The 10,762-nt window shown below is 45.6% G+C and overlaps 1 protein-coding gene across 1 annotated transcript; it reads right to left on the bottom strand.

Annotated features, from left to right (window-relative positions):
* Nucleotides 1–212: 212 nt before the first annotated feature.
* LOC134467589 (uncharacterized) lies at nucleotides 213–6,372 on the bottom strand. The gene is made up of 3 exons (XM_063221431.1): nucleotides 6,199–6,372; nucleotides 4,921–5,001; nucleotides 213–764 (listed from the first exon to the last, which is right to left on the bottom strand). Exons 1-3 carry the CDS (start codon nucleotides 6,370–6,372, stop codon nucleotides 213–215), a joined length of 807 nt encoding a protein of 268 aa, XP_063077501.1.
* Nucleotides 6,373–10,762: the final 4,390 nt, after the last annotated feature.

The following is a 10,762-nucleotide window of genomic DNA, read 5'->3' as shown; positions in this document are numbered from 1 at the left end:
GGTCCCCAGGACTTTAGGTTGGCTTTGGAATCTTCACATGAGCACATCCACCTGGGGGGAATTTCATATGGACATCCCAGACAATGCCTTTGGAGTGGTCACATTGACCACTCTTGCGAGCTTGAATTGCTCCTTCAATGCATTTTGGTCGCAGAACCACACTATATCTGCAACAGCAACATTTCTTCTTGAAGTGTGCCGCCCTTCATATGCTATTTCTGAGCGCTGCCCACCCTACACTGGGCTGTCTTGATTGTGTTAGTTGGCTTGTTCATAGGTCTCTTTTTCTCCCCTTGAGTGCACACATGTCCCTCTGTGGCGATGGTTAGAAATAGTTTGTCAGTGTGAGCAAAGTACACATGCATACTGTACACATACACACCCATCAAACTATGTGTATGATGGTGGTGGGGGGCTTGAATAGGGCAGATATTAGTCTTTGATAGTTGGGGTTGCTGGTGACGGGGCGTGGGGAAGTTTGTAGGAGGAGAGCTGGATTGCTGGGAGAAGATCTGGATTGTTGGAAGCAGGGGGCTACTATAATAAGTCTGATTGGCCACTGCTTCTCCTGACTTGGTGGCAGGGTTATGGTATAGGGATTGGGTCTTGAGCTTGATGAGCTCCCCACAAGGGTTCTGCTCTGGAGGCCGGCGGCCTTTCAGAGTGGCTACCCTCTCGGCCAGGCTGCGCATGCGGGGGAAGAGCATGAAGTCGTACATGACGGCGCCCATAGCGCCACAGATCATGGGACCCACCCAGAACGCCTGCATGAGGAGGGAAGAACAGAAACCATATTATACCGTAGTTACATGTGAGATGCAGAGACATCGGAGCAAGACAGAACAATCTTAAAGGGGCACAATGTAGCACTACATAGTTTGTGTAGATTTTGAGACAGGCATGACACGGGCACCGTGGAGTAATGAAAAAATGCTGTTTAACTAAGTTCACTGTGAGACTGTTTTTCATCACAGAATGCTGTAAGAATTGTGCTCACAGGTGGAAGATAGACACAGAGGCAGAGATTTGTCAATCATGTTCAGAGTTTACTGAGGATACTCAGGACTGATTAAGCTGTATCGTTGTAATGACCCATCATCGGAGAAAGGCACATTTCTGACCTTTAAGTGTCTGTAAGGTAGTTTTATTGAACTTGTCTTGTCAGTTTTGATTGGCTGTCCTGATCGGGTGATCCTGACAGAAGCTACAGAGTACCTTCAGAGACTATCATGATACATATGTAACATACCTTAACAATGGCTTAGTGTGTCTGAACGTACTCTGCAGCCTCTCTGTTCTGTTTGTATCAAAAGAGGAATGTTCTTGGGTCTCCCGATAAGGGCACACAAGCTAACGGTCTTGCTAGTATATATTCTATATTCCTACAATGCCAGCAGTTGATACAAATGTGAATATATATCTGAGCGACCCAAACGATTGTCGTACTGCTCATAAGAAAAATTTGCTTTACATACTGCCAGTCAAAAGTTACATTCGTAGTTCTGACACCGGACCGTGAATGTTACAAAAGTTACAAAGTACTTTATTTGCCATTTGTGCATAAACTAGTAGTCCAAGCACATAGGAACTCTTGTGCAGGCCCTCTGAGTCAATAAATAGAATTAAATAGAAAAATAGGAAGACAAAATACATTAAAAAGTGATAAAAATCAAAGAAATGAATAATAATAATTAAAAAAAGGTGGATCAAATGTTCTTTTTTGCCATCAGTCTCACTGTTGCTGGGAAGAAACTGTTGAAAAACCTTGCTTTTCTGGTAGGAATGCTGTCCGCTCTACTGTGTCTCAGTTTGTATGTGCAGTTCTTGTGTTTGAGCAGAGAGTTAGCTGGATGGAGTGGGTCTTTAATGATTCTCTCTGCTCTCCTATGACTGCGCTGTACATATATAGAGTCCATGGAGGGAAGTGTTGTGCCTATAATCCTCTCTGCAGTCTTGATTATTCGTTGCAAAGACTTCCTTTCAGCCTGAGTGATGTTGCCATACCAGACAGTGATGCCTGTTGTGAGGATGCTCTCTACAAGTCCTCTGTAGGCCTGGGTAAGAGGGCGGTAGTTCAGTCCAGCCTTCCTAAGCATCCTAATAAAGTACAGCCTTTGCTGGGCTTTTTTCACGATGGATGTGGTATTCAGACTCCAGCTCAGGTTTGATGTTACTTGCATGCCTAGGAATTTATGACTTTCAGCCCTCACCACCTCTGTCCCTTTAATGTGCAGAGGCTGTGGGGGAGGAGGATGTTTTCTAAAGTCCACTACAATTTCCCTCGTCTTGTCTGTGTTGAGGATGAGGTCGTTTGTCTCCCCATAGTCAATGATGTAGTTCACAACAGACCTGTATCCTGACTCGTCCCCTTCTTTAATGAGCCCCAGGATGGTAGTGTCATCAGCATATTTGATGATGATGGTGTTGTCATGGCTTGAGAGAAGGTCATGGGTATACAGTGTGAAGAGTTTAGGACTGAGGCAGCATCCTTGTGGAGATCCCGTACTGACTGTGAGCTCAGAGGACACTCGCCCCCCCATTCTCACCACCTGTGGTCTCTCTATAAGGAAGTCCAGTATCCAGTTACAGGTGGGAGTTGGGAGGCCAAGGACTGTCAGTTTCTCAATCAGCCTGCCTGGGTGGATGGTATTGAAGGCAGAACTGTAGTCCAGGAAAAGCATTCGGACATACGCTCCGCTACTCTCCAGGTGCTCCAGTGTGTGGTGTAAAGCTATTGCTACTGCATCATCCACTGATCGGTTGGGACGGTAGGCAAACTGAAAGGGGTCAGTAGTGTCCTGGACTGTATCATTTATATGGGCTAAGACCAGTTTTTCAAGGCACTTCATGGCGACTGATGTAAGTGCCACAGGCCTGAAGTCATTAAGAGTTTTTGTGTCTGGTCTTTTTGGAACTGGTATAATAGTTGATTTTTTAAAAATATGTGGGACAACTGCTTGAGATAAAGATGAATTAAAAATGTCTGTATACACACCAGCCAGTTGTTCACTGCAGGCCTTCAGCACTCTGGGGGGAACCCCATCCGGTCCGGTGGCTTTGTGGGGGTTTACTTGCTTCAGGACTTTAAGGACTTGTGTGTGAGTCACCTGGTGGGCTGTGAGGGTGGAGTCGCAGGGGGCTTTTATAGGGTTGTCTGTGTTCAGTCTGTCAAACCTGGCATAGAAGGTGTTAAGCCTATCTGGAAGGGTAGTGTCTCTGGAGTCTGTAGATGTTGTTGTTCTCCTCTAATTTGTCACTGACTGAATTCCCTGCCACATCCTGCGTGTGTTCTGGCTAATATAGTGGCTTTCCAGTTTTTGGGAATGAGTCCTTTTTGCTGCTCTGATGGACTTTTGCAGCTCATAACGTGCTTTCTTGTATTCCACCTGGTCTCCCGTCTTGAAGGCCTTCTGCCGCAACCTGATCTTATGTTTCACATCCCCATTGAACCACGGTTTTTGGTTGGGAAACACACGCACAGCCCTAGGGGGAGCACATGTGGACATGCACCAGCTGATGTAGTCACTCACAGTTTCTGTATACTCATGGATGTCCTCAGTGGCCTCTTTAAAAACACTCCAGTCAGTGGTCTCTAGGCATCCTTGCAGGGTATCCTGTGCCTCTTCTGTCCAGGTGTTGACCATCTTGACACTGACTGGATGTGTTTTGAGTCTTTTTGCATATACAGGTTTGAGCCTAATTGCCATGTGATCAGACTTTCCAAAGTGAGGTTTTGGCTCAGCTACAAAGGCATTTCTGATGTTACTATAGCAGTGATCTAATGTTTTTTCACCCCTGGTGGGAAAATTCACAAATTGATACATTTTAGGCATGTATTTTCGCAGATTACAGTGATTAAAGTCCCCCAGGATAATATTGGCAGCGTCCGGATACTTGCTTTCTTGCGCACTAATCATGTCATGTAACTCCTTCAAAGCCAGGTCTTCTTTCGCGGAGGGAGGGATGTACACAACAGACAGAAGTATGCATTGAAACTCTCTGGGCAGATAGAATGGCCTTAGCTTCAGAGTAAGATATTCCACATTCTGGGTGCAGGATTTGGAGATGGGTTTACAGTCAGTACACCAGGATTGCTTCACGAGGGCAGCTGTTCCTCCTCCGCGCGTCTTGCCGCTATCCACCGCACTTCGGTCCTCCCGGAAAAGTGTGTAGCCGGTGTTATCAGGTTAACAGGTGTTATCGCCGCGTCAGGAGTCCTGTTCCCCAGCCAGGTCTCGGTGAAACATAGAATTGAACATTCCTGGAGGTCCCTCTCCATGGAAATCCTCGCATGAAGCTCATCCATCTTGTTTTCCAAAGACTGTACGTTGGCAAACAGTATGACGGGTAGAGTTGTCCTTCCGTTTTTAATTAAGCGCCGAAGTCTTCGGTCCGCCCCTCCTCGTCTGCCGCGTCTTCGCTTGTTATTGTTATTATCCGAATTCTCTGACTGATGCCGCACTATCAACTCTGGGACATTTTCCAACTTATTTGTGTCAAAAAGTCCGAAAAGGCTTCCCTCTCTCAGCTGTAGTAAGGTAGCTCTATCATATACATGGGCATTAACTTGGCAAATAAATATTGTGATTATAAACAGAAAAACGATTAAATTGACTCGGAGCGCACCGCAGCGTCGCCCTCTCGGAAGCGCCGCCATGGTAACCTGGTAATAATGAATGTGGTCGCGAGAGTCATCGTTCACTTACGATTAACTCAAATAAGCATCGGCTGACACGGGACAGTGATTAATTTAACTTTTAATCCTACATATTGGCCTTTTAAGACATGCAGTACATTGCACATTCAGCCAAAATCAATACTTATATGAATACTTCTTGACACACTGCAGACCACATAATTATATATCTGAACTGAAAGTAGTTTACAAACATTGGAAAGGTAAACACACTTTTTTCTTACCCAGTGGTTCATGAAATTCCTCTTGAACATGGCAGGGGTGAAGGATCTGGCAAGGTTAATTTCAGCTCCAGTGTAGAACATCTGAAACAAACAAATAGTGTTCATAGTTGAGTTTTAGATTTAATGTAAAGAAATAAGGAAGCAATAAATTGTTGCGGCCTGGATGTGTTGATCTGTTCTATTTGGGGCCACACACATGCTTATTTCTCAATGGTGAGAGCAGGTTCGCACATTGAAAAAGTATTTGATAGCTGAATTTGTTTGTCAACTGATAGAATGCACCTACCATTAAAGTTATAAACTGATTATGTCTAACACAGAGACAAAATATCAGAGAGAGAGAGAGAGAGAGAGAGAGAGAGAGAGAGAGAGAGAGAGAGAGAGAGATTCATCTGAATACAATGTGACACTGGAAGTAGAGTATTTAAAGGCCAACTTCCGATAAAACTCAGTTTTACTCACTCCTTTCGAAGATCGGACGGTCACCCCAAGTTAAACTCACTTGCAAGGCTCTCATAGCGGTGCGTCAACTCTCCTGGCTGTGTTTCCCGGTGTTTCCCAATTTACATCAATAATGCAGAGAAACGAGCGAATCACGAAAGCCTTTCTGTGTTTCGTCACGTCGAAAGAAGGCGTTGCCCACAAAGGTTTATATCGACCCATTTATCTAAAAACATGTCGAGTAATTTTTTTTCTGCTTGTTTTCAAAACAAGCAACGTCTGGTGGTCCGAAACATAGCTTAGCTTAGCTATCAGCTGGTTGCTACTCTCAGGTACACACACAGCACAAAGCCTCATACATAAAGCCTGCTCACTCCGGTTGCTCCGTGCCTACAGCTCGCCTAGGGGTCGCTGTCGAAAGAGCACAGCCCTGAATGGAGCCTGCACGCCTCCGTTGGCGCCCCTATAGTGCAGTACCATCCGGGGAAGTGGCGACTCTGTTTCCCATTACATTCTCTCCCAAGGCTGGAGGACTGAGCCAATCAGAGACGCGTTTCTTTGAGAGCAGGAGGAGTGAGCCAATCAGAGACGCATTTCCACGAGAAACACGGAACACTCTCTCGTTTCTCCACAAGCCACCTTGCCAGCTTGCAAAAACGTCTTGAAACAAAGCAACCAGAACGTTTTTTAAAACAGGACCAACGCGTAACACATTCAATAACAATTGGGAACACGGCAATATTAATTAAATTACGTTGAGAGGCGATCTTTAAGGGAATTCTCTTAGGTTAGAAAGATTAAACGTTAACATAAATGTTACATAGGCTTTTTACTCACACAACGCAGCGAGGATGGATGGAGGCTGGCTGGCTCTTGCTTCCCCTGGCTGGGCAGCAGGCTTATAGGGCCTGGGTATTGAGCTTGACGAGGCTCCCTGCAGGTGTGCTGCTGGTTCACCTCCAGGGGCCGGCTGCCTTTCAGGGTGCGGGGGACGAGCATGAAGTCGTACATAATGGCGCCCACAGCGCCACAGATCATGAAACCTGCCTAGTACACCTGCACGAGCCATATTATAGTTACATGTAAGCTTCAGAGACGTTGGAGCAAGACAGCACAATCTTGAGACATGCAGTGCATGGCACATTCTGCAAAACACCAATAAATAATGTAATGACTGATTTAACTGAATACTTCTTGACACACTAACAGTCCCTAACACTGCAGTTTTAATGCATACATTGTAGATATTTTTTCTAACCCAGTGGTTCATGAAGTTCCTCTTGAACATAACAGGGGTGAAGGATCTCGTGGGGTTCATTTCAGCTCCAGTGAAGAACATCTGAAAGAAACAAATAGAGTTCAGAGTTGAATATTTGCTTGAATGTAAAAAAAAAACATTTCAGAGAGCAGGTTTCCACACTGAAAAGGTCTAATGTCAAGCACATTTTTTTTTCTCCTGAAAGCAGAGTAGAGCAGGTCTTTCAGGGTTCTGCCTTCATCAGTGCACAGGTGAGCACACAGCACTGATGAAGGCAAAACCCTGAAACGTGTGCTCTACTCTGCTCCAGAGTTATGGACTCGAGTCATGTGACTGGGACTCAAGTCCAACTCGAGTCGTTAATATGATAACTTGACAAAATGTCAAAAGACTTGGCAAGCTGCCAGCAGCAGCTACATTCCAAAGTTCTGTCAAAGTTCTGTAGCAAAGTTCTGCTACATTCAGCACTGTTGTCAACACGTGCAGCAGTTTGAGTCTTCTTTAAGTAGATAGACCAAAATAATTTTATGGTCACATATCTTTCAGATCTTTGAATAATTTTATGGTTGTCATTTTCAATGGGGTTTTACATCTGGTGAGTTAGAATGTCCATGCCAAAGCTGAGCAACACAATCAGCAAGGTTTGAAATACTTATTCTCACTGTACCTGGTGACTCAGTCAAACATTCTCCCCCTATTTTGATGCACTTGTTTATAAACTATGCGAAAGCGGGAGTAATGTGAGTGTATGTGTGCAACTGTGCGAAACTCACTCCCATGAGTTGTGCTATGGTGAACATAGAAGCCGATGAGGAGGCCATGCGTCGGTTCCTCCTCTCATCCATCACGAAGAAGATGCACATGTCCATGCCAAGCTGGGGAGAGAGAGAGAGGGGGGGGGGGGATGACAATCAGTTTAGATATTTAATAGATCAAAATAGATATTTTGTTTTCATCCGTATTCATCTGACACCAATGTGACACTGAAAGTACACTATTTAAGGGCATTCTCTTAACACATTCACTACCAAGTCACGTAAAAATAAGTTTTGCCTCCCATGCGTTGCCTCCCAAAATGTAAAATTAAGTTTTTACGTTTTTTTATTGGATTCTGAATCTACACATTCAAATGCACATTCTGTGTGATTTTTATAATAATGTGATGAACAGAACTGACATAGATCATGAAAAGACCTACAAAGTCAAAACTCCTACAAAGTCAGGATCTGGATATTTCATCATCTGTGCATTTTATTATACATAGGGTGACCAGACGTCCCGGTTTGACCGGGACAGTCCCGGTTTGGAGTTGTGTGTCCCAGGTCCCGAGCAAACCCTCTCGGGACACAAATATGTCCCGGTTTTGGCCACCCACTACATTGCGCCATGTCTATCAGGGTAAATATATGGAAAAGTTACCTGCCACAGTTAATGGCAGCCAGCGCTTGTATAGAAAGTCTGAAGGAGTCAGTTGCGATTTGTCATTCCTCCCTCTAAAATTGATCAGAATGCAGGAAATTGCATCTAAAAAAATACAAATTTTCCTGGGGGAGGATGGAAGGATAAGGAGTTTTGCTGCCATCAAGATAGGTGTAAAATGGAAGGTTGTAATGAAAAACAGCATGCAACACAGCAGAGGATGTAACCTAATTTTGGGTGAGTACTTTGGCACGCCTACTTCTATCTAAAGAACGAAAACTGCCAGTCAAGTGACATTAGCTAGCTAGCATTTCAGATGATGTGGCTCTGAACCATAGCCTGACCAGGTGATTTTTGCATCGAAATAGTTTACTTGGAAGCTACTGGAGTTGTTCTTTGGGCGTGAAAATGCATTTAGACCTGCAATTTAAACTCAGAGAAATGCTTTATACAAGTTCGAATGTTAAAAATCGCTATTTTTACCTAAACCAGTGCTCGCTTAAAGTGAAATAACTTCGGAATGGAATAAGCTAGAAACAAACCGTGAAAATATACAGACAGCTGAGTTTTTGGGCTTTCGAACAAGCCCTGACATCTGTGCTGCTCCGGTGTTGTCCTTCAAGTGAAGATTTCCTGCCTCTCTCACGTCGATGCACCAGATGATAAAGCAGAAGCGCGAGGAACCACCCTTTTGTTTGAAGCCCTGACATGTGTCTGTGGGTTGAAGACAAAATATTCGGTGGCTGTTCAAATAATGACAAAAAATTATGAAATTGGCTGGGAGTCTACAGCTAAATTCCAAAAAAACGGCTGCTGAATGTGTTAAGCAACAGTGTGATACTCACTCCCATGAGGAGTGCCATAGTGACAGAGAAGCCAATGCGGAGCCCATGCGTCGGTTCCTCCCCTCATCATTCACGAAGAGAAGATGCAGCATATGCCCATGCTGATGCCAAACTGGAGCTATACACGGGGAGAGAGAGAGAGAGAGAGAGAGAGAGAGAGAGAGAGAGAGAGAGAGAGAGAGAGAGAGAGAGATGAGAGAGAGAAAGAAAGAAAGAGAAATGAAATGAAATGAGAATCAGTTTAGATATTTGATAGATCAAAATAGATTGTTAGTCTTCATCCGTATTCATCTGACACCAATGTGACACTGAAAGTTCACTACTTAAGGGCATTCTCTTAGGTTAAAAGACAAATGTTACATTGACTTTTTACTCACCCCACACATCCAGTGCAGCAAGGACCTGTGGAGGTCGTCAATCAGAGAGTCCGTGCCCAGACACCACCTGCAGCAACACTTCCCAGTTCCACTCAATCTTGGAATGGCGTGACACAGGAAGATGGCACCCATTAGACCAGCTGGTTTCTGCTAACTTGGACGAAGAGTAGTCGCACATCCTGATGCAGTGTGGTACCTTGCGGGTCCCAGGACTTTTTGGTTTGCTTTCGAATCTTCACTTGAGCACATCTACTTAGAGGGCATTTCACACGGACATCCTGGACAATGCCTTTGGACTTGTCACGCTGACCACTCTTGCGAACTTGAATTGTCCCCATAATGCATTTTGGTGGCAGAGCCACACTACATCTCCAACAGCAACATTTCTTCTTGCAGTGTGCCACTTGCTGTGGATGAACAGGTTCGGGCCTGTAAGTTGGCTCCAGGACTTCAGAACTGGCTGACTTGTGTTTGCATTCCTTGCAGTCTTTTGAGGGGGTGGGTGGTGTTGTCGACTGTTTTGAAATCTCCATGGCCCTGTCCAGGAAATTGACACCCTCCCCCTCGCCGACAGTGACTGTATCGGATGAAGGCACTGTCCCCATTCCCCCTCCCAACACTCAGGAGTCCCACGGCTGCTCCCCATGTCCATGCAACTGCCCTGGCTAACTCACCCAGACTGCCAAACATCTCTTGCACTGCTGCCACTGCTGGAGGCGCAGCCCCAAACATGAACCATGCACCGTTCCGAATCGCAACTGGGTGCCGTGCTCTCGGCTGAGCCCAGGCGAGCACTGCGGTGAATACCCTCCTCCACACTCCAGCAACACTGCCCCTATCTACGCAGTAAGGCATTCCACTGACCCTGCTGGGCCACCCTCCCCAAGGAAGTCGAAGGAACGGCAGACCAGACCACCACTCTGAACCTGCAGCCAGGACATCAGGACCAGCCCCCCGGGGACTATGCCCACAGTACCCAGAATTCATCACCAATCTCGGAGATCTTGATCTCTGCCGATATCTAAGAAGATAAAAGAAATGTGCTTCAGCCAGAACTTGCTCAGAGACAGTGAGAGAACCACTCACCAGAAGAGAGCTGTTAAGCCAAGCGTCTACCTCTCTACGCTGCTCTACTAGTACTGTGCTGTACCTGCGGTGGAGCTGTAGGCACGGTGTCATCGTGAGGCCAAGGCCAAGCTGAACCCTCTTGACCACAAGGGTGACCCAGTCAAGGCGAAGATTTGCGGAGCAGTCTTTGAAGCACAGCTGAAGAACTACTTCCAAAAGGACTGCCAAGGTCAAGAAGTGGCATCAACTGGTAGATAGCCAGACCATCTCGGGTGCCATACAGCATGAAAGTTATGGATGCCAAACCCCCTACGGAAACGGAGTTGGAAAAGTCCAGAGGAGCAATGACTGATATTGGTGACGGATTCCAGGTGCTGTGAACATAGCAGATATCAGGCCAGTGCTGAAGACCTTACTGAAGTTCCAAATGGCAA

This window comes from Engraulis encrasicolus, chromosome 17, assembly GCF_034702125.1.
Source record: "Engraulis encrasicolus isolate BLACKSEA-1 chromosome 17, IST_EnEncr_1.0, whole genome shotgun sequence".
Lineage (NCBI taxonomy): Eukaryota > Metazoa > Chordata > Actinopteri > Clupeiformes > Engraulidae > Engraulis > Engraulis encrasicolus.
The sequence above is the reverse complement of the archived record's forward strand: the minus strand, read 5'-3'. Positions and strand labels throughout refer to the sequence as shown.

Coding starts and splice junctions, on each gene's coding strand:
- LOC134467589 (XM_063221431.1), bottom strand. CDS start 6,372: ATGTACGACTTCATGCTCGTCCCCCGCACCCTGAAAGGCAGCCGGCCC. Junction 5,002..6,198: donor ATCCATCCTCGCTGCGTTGT/GTGAGTAAAAAG, acceptor TGTTTGTTTCAG/ATGTTCTACACTGGAGCTGA. Junction 765..4,920: donor GGAATTTCATGAACCACTGG/GTAAGAAAAAAG, acceptor CTCCTCATGCAG/GCGTTCTGGGTGGGTCCCAT.